This window comes from Mustela erminea, chromosome 11 (genome assembly GCF_009829155.1).
Source record: "Mustela erminea isolate mMusErm1 chromosome 11, mMusErm1.Pri, whole genome shotgun sequence".
NCBI classification, from domain to species: Eukaryota; Metazoa; Chordata; class Mammalia; order Carnivora; family Mustelidae; genus Mustela; species Mustela erminea.
The window spans coordinates 91,631,794-91,644,521 of record NC_045624.1 but is presented as its reverse complement, the minus strand read 5'-3'; the positions used below and the strand labels follow the sequence as shown (position 1 = coordinate 91,644,521).

Genomic DNA, 12,728 nt, shown 5'->3' with positions numbered 1-12,728 from the left:
TATCCACAGAGGCAAGCAAGGTCCAAGTATATTTCCAAAGATCACAGAATGGCTTCCAAGAGGCTTCTTCTTTCAATATGAGAGAGGTTTGTTTTCCAATTTCAGTTTTAATAAAGAATCTGTTTTTCTATGGGAGATAAAATTCTACAATTTTTCCCCTTTATTCCAGTAAAATATTATCATCACAGAAAGTATTTTCTCCTTTTGCTTTCCCTGGTGAAGATTTGTGTTGCTGAATGGTAAAAGTGACTTACTAAAAAATGGAGACCATTGTCCACATTTCCCTAGTATATTTCTGTTGACATGTTAGCTTTTTCAGTTAGTGAAGCCTGTCTCCCTCAGAAATATAGATGTAAACTGCTGACACAGTAGGCTGGTGTTTGTGAGAACAGAAGAGATTTCCGATGAGGCATCTCTGAGCAGTTTCACACACTTGAACACCTGGAAATCAAAACCTCTTAATTCTCTGAACACTGTTTCTGGTAATTTAGCAAAGTCATTGGTTGACCACTTTATCCTGATCTTTCTTTTCTTTTTCTTTCTTCCTTCCTTCCTTTCGCTCACTCTTTCTTTCTCTCTCTCCTTTCCTCCCTCCCTCCCTCCTTTTCTCTTCCTTTTTATTTGCTTTCTTCATTTCTATTTTCTTTGAGCATTTTCCATGATTGTTGCCTCCATCAAAGCAGACATTTAGATTAACTAGTCTGAGGAAAACTTATAAAATATCATATGCCATGAAGCCTATATTCAAGAACTTTTAATGGCCTCAAAAGACCAAACTGCCAGTACAAGGTTTCTACCTGCTGGCCTTGATGTGAACCTCAGGAGAAGGCTTACATTTCTGTAGAAGCTCTAACCAGTGTGGTAACCGTTAACCAGGCTGGATCAAGATATCTGTGGAAGGAACTAAGTTTACAAAAACTTCTCCTGGTAAGTAACTTTGTTATTTTTAGGTACTATGAATGAAAAGCTGATAGATGCTTTTTAGAAAAAACATGTAGGATCAACTTAGCACTTAGTAATTTTGCAGCTAAAAAATGTTTCCATATATTGTGACAAAACGTCGCAGTATATGGAAATAAAACTACTTTGTGAATGGTTTATTTACTTTCTTGCTTGCAAGCATGTTGAAATTCTACTTGTAGAAAATATACACACAAAACTATAGATGCAGGCTTGAAATTAAAATGATTCTGAGACCATATCTGTGACATATTTGTGTAAGTTATTTGTTCAAGATGTTTTTCATGTTGGCGGCCTTTTACGTGACACACTCTTTGATGAAGTATCTATAGTCTTAACAGTGCTCCTTTCTTAATGAATAGTGTTCCTTTCTCTAATAATCTGCAACCTATATGATTGGTTTTGATCTCATCTTAAAGAGCAGAACAAAAAATTTAACTCTTCCAGTGTATAATTATAGATCATCAATAAATCAACATAATGTTATTACTCTAGTTTCTTAGTGGGTAGGCTGAATTTAGTCAAAATCTGTGCTCTCATGGCTTTTGTAATATTGCCTAGACATGGTCCAGTTTAATAGAATTTGTGAGCTCAGAAAACCATTTCATCTCCAGAGTCCATGGAAAGAAGCTGTCAGCATGGTTTTACATCCTTGTTTGTTCATTTATTGAAGACAGTTTCTATGCTTGACACTAGAGGTTAAAGGGTGCCCAAGACATGGTCACAACACTCAAAAAGCTTGTAGCTAGTGGATAAGTATTCTAGATTGCAACTTGATGGAGCCCCATGTATTTTGGCCTGTGATTGCCAGACACATAAAATATCAGATTCAGGAACTCCTTTGCTTTCTTAATTTATATAATAAATACTTATTGCTTATAAAATCTACATTTTTTTTAGTGGAAAATTTGATTACGGTGCCCCAAACCATGCAATTAAAGACAATAATACTATTAACTAATATTTAGTGAGAGTCAGACACCATACTGCCTTGTTTCTGTGTCTTGTCTCAATCCTTAAGAGAATTATACAAGGGATCTTCTTATTGCAATTTCACTGATGGGAAACTGAGGCTTAGAGAGTCAGTTATTTTCCTACATTCACATGACTAGTTACTATGGCAAAGTTTGGGATACAATAGATACTTGTTTGTTCCTTACTGCATGGTCTAACCATTATACGCTATGAGAAACTTTAAGCCATAAATGTATTCTGAATATATAGTCTTTTGTAGTCTGACCTTTTAAATAGACTATGCAGTTGAATGTGTAATAGTGATAGCTCAAAATCTGTATGACTCCTCATGCAGAAAACAATGCTTCTGTTTTTTATCATGGCACTAAAATTGCTTCTCTTCCTCCCAAGACATCAAGTAAGTCATGTTGAATATGCATTTATTAAATTCTCACAATGTGACGCTTAGGGTATTTTTTATAAAGGGACAAGTCCTTTTGACACTATTCCTTTCAATCTTTCTGCATGCGCATCAAATCTGCTTGGACTATGGAAGCTGGCAGAAGAACAGGAGCAGTTGTACTATATGTAGGACTCAGCTGCAGAACTCAGACTGCCTTTGTACTCCTGCTGGGAAAGCAACAAAAAGACTAAATTGAATTAAGATCTTCTGATGAGTAGCTCAGGGTTTTAAATCAATATCTTTGAACTTATTAGGGCAATCTGAAGTTCAAAGAACAGTTTTTCAGCAGTAAATGGGTTAATATTTCTCACTCTTTAATAACTCATCTGTTCTTGTATCAGCGAAGACTAAATTCTGGAAATAATTTAATTTATCATCAAGACAGATAACCACTCCTCAGTGTGTAGAAATTATGCATATATATATATATAAAATATTCATATATTAAAATTTTAAATATTAACTTTAAAATTCTTTAATTTTTAAATATTTATTTCTTAATATTATTTCTATCTTTATTCTTGTTAAAATCACAGAAATAGTAACTATAAATTACACTCTAGGAAAAGAACTGATATGATACATGAAAACGTTTTAAGAAAAAATATTTAGAAGTTTCCGGAACATGGTGACTAAAGGTAAAATCAGACTCTCCAACGTGTGTGATTGAGATGAAAAAGACAAACGCAAGCTGTCCAGGCAGAGAGGGGTCAGGTCATCCGTTCTTGACTAAGTTCATATGTAATGTGAGTTTGCTTGAGATTCATCTTTATTTAATGTTAGCAGTGTTTACTTATATATATATATATATATTTATAGAAATATTGAAAGAATACAGGCACATTTTAAAGGAGGCACACAGGAAGTTTTCTGTAAAAGCTTTTCAGACAGTGTACCTGGGCTGGGGTGGCTCATGGTACAAAAAAGTGTTTGGTCCTGGTACATTGCTCAGGGTTACAGGTAAGATATTTTTAAATTCTTCCCTATAAGGTAGAGAGAGGACATAAGTGATGTGGGTGGGAGGTAGGGAGCAGCAGCCTAGGAGCTGGCTCAGAGTTCTAGGATTGGTCCGAGTTTGATCATAAATAGCAGTGGGTTACTAGGAGAGATTGTTGACTCTGTCCCAGTCTTGGGGGTAGATGTGCCTGATCTAGCTTAGAGGATTAACAAGGAGCTAACTAGCTAGAGCATATGGAGTTCCTAAGGGGTAGAGCTGTTAATCCTTTAGGGATTTCTGTGTTGAGAGATTTGTAAAGAATTTTGTATATCTTATTTATTAGATTCGAAAAATAACCAAAGGAAAGGAATGAACAAAAATTGATAAACTTGCATTTTTTTTCTGAAGGCAATTCATATCAGTTATTGACATATTTAACTGCACAAACATATCCAAGAATGTCAATGCTAGGTTTGGTTTTTCCAAATTCAGCCTAGTAAATTTTTTCATCCTTCATTAGACTTAGAGGTAAAATTTTGCCTGGATGAGGGAGAACATCTCACACGGATGTGTCTACCCTACAGGATCTAGTTGATTAAGTGTTTTCAAATAATTTTCACAGGGCTAGTGAAACTTTGGAAAAATGAAAGGAATGGTATATTCTGGCGTTTTTTTGTGTTGTCCGCATAGGCACATGTGAATTCACAAATTGAAAAGCAATATTCTAGTCCTGTTTTTTTCCCAATTAACTGCAATATAAACGTTACAGTCTAATTAAATAATGGTCACACAGAGGTAATTCAGAAGGTCCTAAAAGCTCTTTTTTGGGGAGATTGTGGTGCAGAGAAAAATGTGGACTTTGAGTCAGGATCTATCACTTTCTATATAATCATTCTTCAGCAAATAAATTTAGATTTATTGATTATCACTTTCTTAACGTTATAAAGTTTTAAAAATATATGCCCATTAGGGAAAAATTGGAAAAGAGAAAAAAAAATAAAATGTTAAAGATTTATAATGACAGATATTCTGTTAACATTTGCTATTTCCATCCATTCTGTCAATGTAGCCACCATCTCAAGTAGATGTTGTGGAACTAAATGAAATTAAATATGAAAATATCTATTGCATAAGTTGGGACATGATCCATCATTACAAAAGTCAGTCCTACAAATTTCAGTTCTCACCCAGTGGAGTTCTTCTTAAATCAGGAGTATAGAAAAATGTGTTAATTTTGATCAAGTCCACAGGACACTTTGGAACAATTGGACAGTATTTGCAGAATACTTTCAATTTCTAAGACTCATTGTTGCATGTTTCTAAAAATAAGCAGAATGTAGTTAGCAGTACCTCATATATTGTTAGCCTCAACCTAAGCTGATCTCTCTGTTTCCAGTGGAAACATCAGGATGTAAACAAGGGAGAGGTTTTATAATTGAATATATAAAATTATATTACTGAACATAAAAATCAAATATTCATTTTTTTCATAAAATGTTGTATTTTTTATTCATTTGAGAGAGAGAGCATGCACACATGAGAGAGAGACACAGAGAAAGAGAGAGCACACAGGAGCTGGGGAGCGAGAAGACAGAGAAGGAGAAGCAGACTCCAAATGATCAGGGATCCCAAGGAAAGGTGTTCTATCCCAGGACTCTGGGATATGACCTTGGTCATGACACTTAACAGACAGAGCCACCCAAGCATCCCTCAAGTATTCACTTTAAATAGTTTATATCTTCATTGGATTATGCCTATAAATTAAAATTATGTTATTACAAATATAACCTGAGAAATACTGCTTTTTGTGCCTCAAGTTTCTATAAAAATTGTGCTCAGATTGTTCAGATGCTTCTAAAATGTATACAATAGAACAAACTTCTGAGTTATCTTAGGGTCGGAATGTAAGTTTGGGGATACCTTTATGATGAGAGCATTGGATATTTAATTGAAAGAGATATTTATCCACTTAGAAAATAAAAGCGCTTTTTCATTTATTCTGTCATTATGTATATGAAAAATGTAAGTATATAGTATAGAGTCCCAGGTATATTTAGTACCAGGTAATATTTTCCAAATCCCTATGAAACTTATTTTTTTTTTTTTTTTTTTTTACTGGTACTACCTCTAAACTAGTTTTAATTGAATTTTTTTTTTTTAGGTTGATATCATGCCCAAGTACATTGTTTAATCAAAGTAGAGTATTAGAAGACCATTTTTTAAAATGAGAAGTTCCTCAAACTGAAACATAGGGCAACCTCTGTTTTATGAGGCATAAATTTGTGGATGAAAGCTGCTTCTTATGCTCTGGCATTTTGGTGTGTCTGAATTCTGAATGTTTTGTACTTATATAACAGAGTGGGATTTGCAAACATCTTCTTCCATTTTTCTTTTTTATTATTATTATTATGTTAGTCACCATACAGTACATGATTAGTTTTTGATGTAGTATCTCCCCTTTTTCATGTCAACTTCAAGGTAGACCTCACTAAACTATCAAGCTCCAGGCAGAAACAGAAACAAGCTCTAATATACAAACTATTTCTCATTTATTTATATTGCCTATTTACAAAATCTATTTGAGAAGGCCTAAAATAAAATACGCACAGTTAGGCAATGAATAAAAATAGAAGATCAAAAGCATTAAAGGAAGTAGAAGAAAAAAGGCCTGTGATTATCTAGTACAAAGTGTAGGGTACACTTTTATGCTCAAAGTTAGGGGAAACATGTATTAGAGTACATACTCTTTATTAACTGAAAAAAATGAAACACACCAAATTTTCAAACATGTTGTTTTCCCCACCACAAAATGAGAAAAAAAGACTTCAGTGCATGATCCTTTAGCAGGAATGTAAAGTGAAAGACTGGGCATTTCCTTCCACATATATTTTACAAAATGGAAGAAATGATCTTTAACAAATGCATTTCATGCTCCCACTGCATCTTTGCTGTGGGCATCATGACATTTAATGTAATTTACAGATGGTGACCTTCAGCAGACCTGGTCAGGCAGGTGCCAGTCTAGGGATCTAACATGACATAGGTCCAATTGTTATCCCCAAATACTGCATTCCCATTTGTAAGGGAAAGTTTGGTCTCAGGAGAATAAAATGTCATGTTGGAGTAACAATAATCACAAACAAATTGCTAATAATTATGGTAATGTTAATTATAATTATAGTGTCTCATTTTTGTAGCATGTTTAGATGTGCAAATCTTAGGAGAGAGTTTTATATCAATCCTTCTAGTAAAGGTCTGCATAGACTACACTGTGCAAACTCTGTTAAAGCATCCGACCTTGTGTCCAAGTGGATTTGCCTGAAGTGCTCATGCAGAACATTCATAATTGTCTTGAAAGAATTTGACTCAGGAACAAAGTTGATCAGATAACTTGTGTGAGTTGACACATTGTCTCTTCTGATGGTGAAAGGGTGTTGTCAGAGAGTCTGGATGTTGGACTCAGACTGATCTGAGCTCCAATTCCACCACTTGTTGCTTTTGTGAACTTGGGTGATTATTTTCTGGTCTCAGCTTCCTAATCCAAAAGATGGGATAACAAGATGAGCAGGGGGCGTATGAAAATTAAATGAGAGACTATTAATAAGGTACTTGGCACATAACACTTAACAGGTGTTGCATACATGTTGCCTCATTGCAAACCTAGAGGGAGAATTGCATCTGGTATGGAGAATTGTATCCAGTATGGAAAGTGGTTTATAACCAATCATATGGACAGAGCAGAAATTCTCCAGAGGATTTGGCTCTACTTCTAACCACTCTAGTGGAAAATTACCTTACTGTCCACTGATATACAAAATAACCTGAATTTAGAGGTATTTGCTTAATGGACTTTTCCCTCACTTAGCATAAATTTGAATTTTTTTAAAAATTTTTAAGTAGTTGTAGCTACATAAATTTTAATCCTTTATCTTATGATATCATGTCAAACACAAACTTGGGCTTCATACTGGTATTTAGCAGAAAAACAACTAAAATTTTAAATTTTATTTAGAAAATACTTAGGAATATATTTAGAAATACAGTTACTACTTTGTTTTACTACTTTTAAATATACTTAGAAATGTGATCAATTTGAAAGTCATATTTACATAAGAAATAGCTTTAAGTATTTTTTAATAAAATGAGAAGAATAAAATAGAGGAATTTTGAATTAGTATTAATATGCAGATTCAAAGTACCATACTTAATTGAAAATTTCATTGCATTTGGTTAATTTATATATAATTCATACAGCTTTATATTCATCAAATATATAAACGTAGGCAATTTACCTGAAAATACTTCTGATTATGAATAATATAAATGTATTAGACAAAATCATTTATTTTTATAAACCGGTTTCTATTTTGTAAATCAATTACATGATTGTGGCCATATAAAACACTCTTAATAAGTTTAATAAAGAATAGTGAGGGGCACCTGGGTGGCTCTTCTATAAAGCAACTGGTCATGATCTCATGGTAGTTGAGTTGAGCCCTGAGCTCTGTGCTGGACTCCAGGCTGAGTGTGGAGCCTGCTCAGGATTCCTGCTCTCTCCCCCACCACTCCTCTCTCTCTCTAAAATAAATAAATAAAATCCTAAAAAGAGGAATGTTGAAAAAATACGTAATAGAAATTCCATAAAATATAGGCACAAACCATAAAAAATAAAGAATATTACTTAATTTTCAGTTAACTATCACATTGAAAAAGTTATGGAAGTACAAGATACCTTTTATCCTGAAAAGAATGAATCCCCAGGACGCTAGATAAAGAAAAGTGACAGGATGTAGGCAGAATGACTTACCATCCAGATTTTCCCAAGCCCATGACTAGACTATCAACTTCATTACTATGATGAATCAGAAGTATTCCTAACAGAAACCAAACTTTGTAAGATGAAAATTAGATTCTTTAATGTATTGAGTAGAGGCATAAATTATGAGAATACCAACTACTTTGAAAAATATATCTTGCTTTATGTAACATGCTTTTTAAATTAAAAACCAAAATATATGGTTGAGGAAATATACAGTGTCTTTCTATTATAATAAGCAAAATACTATTTGTACTATAAGGAAGACGTACAAAATGAAAACAAGTGCATTATGATCTAATACCTATTTATAGCATGAATTAAAAAACTCATCATTTTTTGTTTACTCATTTAGTATAAGAATCATGAACCATGGGCGCCTGGGTGGCTCAGTGGGTTAAGCCGCTGCCTTCGGCTCAGGTCATGATCTCAGGGTCCTGGGATCGAGTCCCGCATCGGGCTCTCTGCTCAGCGGGGAGCCTGTTTCCTCCTCTCTCTCTCTCTGCCTGCCTCTCTGCCTACTTGTGATCTCTCTCTGTCTAATAAATAAATAAAATCTTAAAAAAAAAAAAAAAAAAAGAATCATGAACCATAAGAAACAATGGACTCTGAAAGACAATCTGAGGGGTTTGAAGTGGCAGGGGGGTGGGAGGTTGGGGTTGCAGGTGGTGGGTATTATGGAGGGCACAAATTGCATGGAGCACTGGGTGTGGTGCAAAAATTATGAATACTATTATGCTGAAAATAAATTAAAAAAAACTTTAAAAAAAGAAGAAGAGAAAAAAATCGTGAGCTCTGGTGCACAGGCAAAAATTCTTTTTTTTTTTTTTTTTTTTTTTTTTTTAAGAGAGAGAGAGAGAGGTCACAAGTAGGCAGAGAGGCAGGCAGAGAGAGAGGGGAAAGTAGGCTCCCCGCCCAAGTGGAGAGCCCGATGCAGGGCTCTATCCCAGGACCGTGAGACCATGACCTGAGCTGAAGGCAGAGGCTTAAACCACTGACCTACCCAGGTGTCCCAACAGGCAAAAATTCTAAAGAATTTTTTTTCTTTTCTTCTCAAAGGAGAAATCCTAGTCTTGTCTTAGGAAATCATCATAAAAATTATTATTCTAACTCCAAACAACTGGAAAGAAAAAATTAATAAAGCATTTGTGCTTCAGTGAACTCAAATTGGGAAGAGTACTACTATTTGTAATTTGAATCATTAATTAATAATAAATGTATAACCAAAGAATATCCCAGTGTTCAAATGATATGCCCTTGAGAACCATGAAGTTTCGTTATATAATTTCACATTATATTTACAAGAAACTCTGACCCGAGCTGTTAACATTATATCATTATATGTGACTTCATTCAGAGGTAAAATGAAAGACAATCAAGCGGTACTACAAGTTCATCAGTCTTAGGGGGCAGATTCAGATTTGGAGGGAAATGCAAAGAGTCAAAATGTGGTGTCTTCACAGTAATGCTTCAACCTCAAATAAAATTCCAATATAAAATTAGCTTTAAGTGAACATTTCCTGAAGCAAAACAAAATTCTGACAATTACATTAATTGATTAGGTTACTCTAAGATCATTTCTGAAAATAATCAATAATTTTTTTAAAAATAGAAGTTTGGATATATGGCTATTTTGTTTCTAAATTTCATGCATTGTAAATTATTTGGAGGTGTAGCATTAAACATTGTCCTACTCAAAATCCCGCAGTGGTTCAGATATGAGAACAAGATGTTCTATAAAATCAGAAATCAAGGAGAAGAATCCTAGTATTCAGAAATGGGTTTGAAACCCTATTTGTAACTGAAAGGGTAACTTGATAGATTTCCATTCACACAAGTGACTGTGTATTGTTTAAAATATTCTGCGTTTTGATCTTGGCTCTTTTACTTAATGTCTGTGACTTTGTCAAGTTACATAACCTCTAGAACCTCTTTTCCTGTGGAAACTAAGAAAATAAGCACCTCATAACCCTCTGTGGATGAAAAGCTACAGTAAGCATTAATTCTATAGCAACTTTCCTCCCCTTTACTATATGCTGGTTGCTTCCAAACCACACAATGTTTGTGTTTCTCTAGTTATGTTCTAATTGTTATCCCATTTTCTTCAACAGATAAAAGTCCTGATGAAGATATTTTTCCCAAGCCCACAGTTTTTCTTCCTTCAGTTGCTGAAGTAGAAGTCCATAACGCTGGAACATATCTTTGTCTTCTTGAGGATTTTTTCCCGGATGTTATCAAGGTAGATTGGCAAGAAAAGGATGACAAAACAATCCTGAAATCCCAGCAGGGAGACACCATGAAGACTAAGGACACATACATGAAATTCAGCTGGCTGACCGTGACTGGAGCGTCAATGGATAAAGAACACAAATGTATTGTCAACCACCAAAGGAATAACAGAGAAGTTGTTCAAGAGATTCTTTTTCCTTCAATAAGCAAAGGTATGTGCACATAACAATGAACACAACTACACAGAACACTTTGTTTCAAAGGGAATGCCCTACCTTTTCTGTCAAGTATTTTTTTTTAAGATTTTATTTATTTATTTGACAGACAGGGATCACAAGTAGGTAGAGAGGCAGGCAGAGAGAGAGGAAGGGAAGCAGGCTCCCTGCTGAGCAGAGAGTCCTGTGCGGAGCTCGATCCCAGGACCCTGAGATCACGACCTGAGCTTAAGGCAGAGGCTTTAACGCACAGAGCCACCTAGGTGCCCCTTTTCTGTCAAGTATTAATGAAAACAAATATATATAATATTTTCTCTAATGTTGTTTTCTTTAATGATGGCATGAATGTCCTGCTATTTCCCAATGGAATTCAAATAGTATGGGCTTTGAAGGCACCTGGATACCAGTCAGTTGAGCACCTGACTCCTCATTTATTCAGGTCATGTTTTGATCTCAGGTTTTGATCAAGACTGCCGTCGGGCTCCATGCTCAGCCCAGAGTCTGCTTGAGTTTCTTTCTGCCTGCCTCTTATCCCCGTGTTCTCTCTTTCTCAAAATAAATCATGAATCTTAAAAAAAAAAAATAGTATGGCCTATGGAACATACAAAGAAAAAAAGAAAAAGAAACTCACTTAGCCTTTCTCACATCAGTTTCATCATCCAAAATATTATTGTCACCGTGATATAGTTTCTACTTATTGTATGGATTAAATGAAACAATACATGTGAAAGCACCTAGCAACCTTGCACATAAGAAATGTTCAGAGAGGGGTGCCTGAGAGACTCTGTTGGTTAAATGACTGCCTTTGGGTCAGGTAATGATCCTGAAGTCCCAGGATCAAGTCCCGCATGAGGGTCCCTACTTAGCAGGGAGTCAGCTTCTCCCTTTGACCCTACCCCCTTTCATATTTTCTCTTACTCTCTCTCTCTCTTTTAAATAAATTTTTAAAAAATTTTAAAATTTTTTTTCAGAGCAATATCCTCACCTTATTTTTAATATAATTTTATTTTAAGATAATTTTATTTTATTTTTTCGGTGTTCCAAGATTCATTGTTTATGCACCACCCTCACTGTTCCATTCAATACATGCCCTCCTTAATACCCATCACCCAGCTGACCCATCACCTACTCTCCTCCAAAACCTTCAGTTTCTTCCTAAGCGTCCACAGTCTCTCATGATTCATCTCCCCCTCCAATTTACCCCAACTGTCATTTCCTTTCCTTCTCCTAATATTCTCCCTGTTATTCCTTATTCTCCACAAGTAAATGAAACCGTATGATAATTGACTTTCTCTGCTTGGTTTATTTCACTCAGCATTATCTCCTTAAGTCCTGTCCATGTTGATACAAAAGTTGGGTATTCATCCTTTTGGATGATGGGGTAATATTACAGTTCAATATATGGACCGTATCTTCTTTATCCATTCATCTGTTGAAGGGCCTATTTGCTCTTTCCACAGTTTGGTGATTGTGGCCACTGCTGCATGGGCTACATATGGCCTTCCTTTTCGTTACAGATCCTTCTGTATCTTTAGGGTGAATACCCAGTATTTACTCAATAGTGCAATTGCAATTGCAGGATCATATGGTAGCTCTATTTTTAATTTCTTGAGTAATCTCCACACTGTTTTCCAAAGTGGCTAGACTAACATGCATTGCCAACAACACTGTTTGAGTGTTCCCCTTTCTCTACATCTCCTCCAACACTTGTTGTTTCCTGTCCTAAAAACGTTGGCCATCCTAACTGGTATAAGATAGTATCTCAGTGTGGTTTTGATTTGAGTTTCCCTGATGGCTAATGATGATGAGCATTTTTCCATGTGTCTGTTAGCCATTTGTATGTCTTCTTTGGAGAACTGTCTGTTCATGTCTTTTGGACATTTTTTGACCTGATTATCTGGTTTTTGGGTGCTGAGTTTGAGGTGTTCTTTATAGATTTTAGATATCAGCCCTTTGTCTCTAGCGTCATTTGCAATATCCTCTCCCATTCTGTGGGTCTCCTCATAGTTTTGTTGACTGTTTCCTTTGCTGTGCGGTAGGTTTTTACCATGATGTAGTTCAAAAGTTCATTTTCGCTTTTGTTTCCTTTGCCTTTGGAGACATGTCTTGAAAGAAGTTGCTGTGGTGGATGTTGAAGAGGTTATTGCCTATGCC

General features: G+C 35.2%; 1 gene segment (V, D, J or C); it reads left to right on the top strand.

Moving 5' to 3' along the window:
- Positions 1-12,728, top strand: part of LOC116568647 — a 47,893-nt gene that overhangs the window by 21,124 nt on the left and 14,041 nt on the right. Inside the window, 2 exon segments of the C gene segment in view lie at positions 3,269-3,337; positions 10,242-10,571. Of these exon segments, the coding sequence occupies positions 3,269-3,337; positions 10,242-10,571 (399 nt within the window).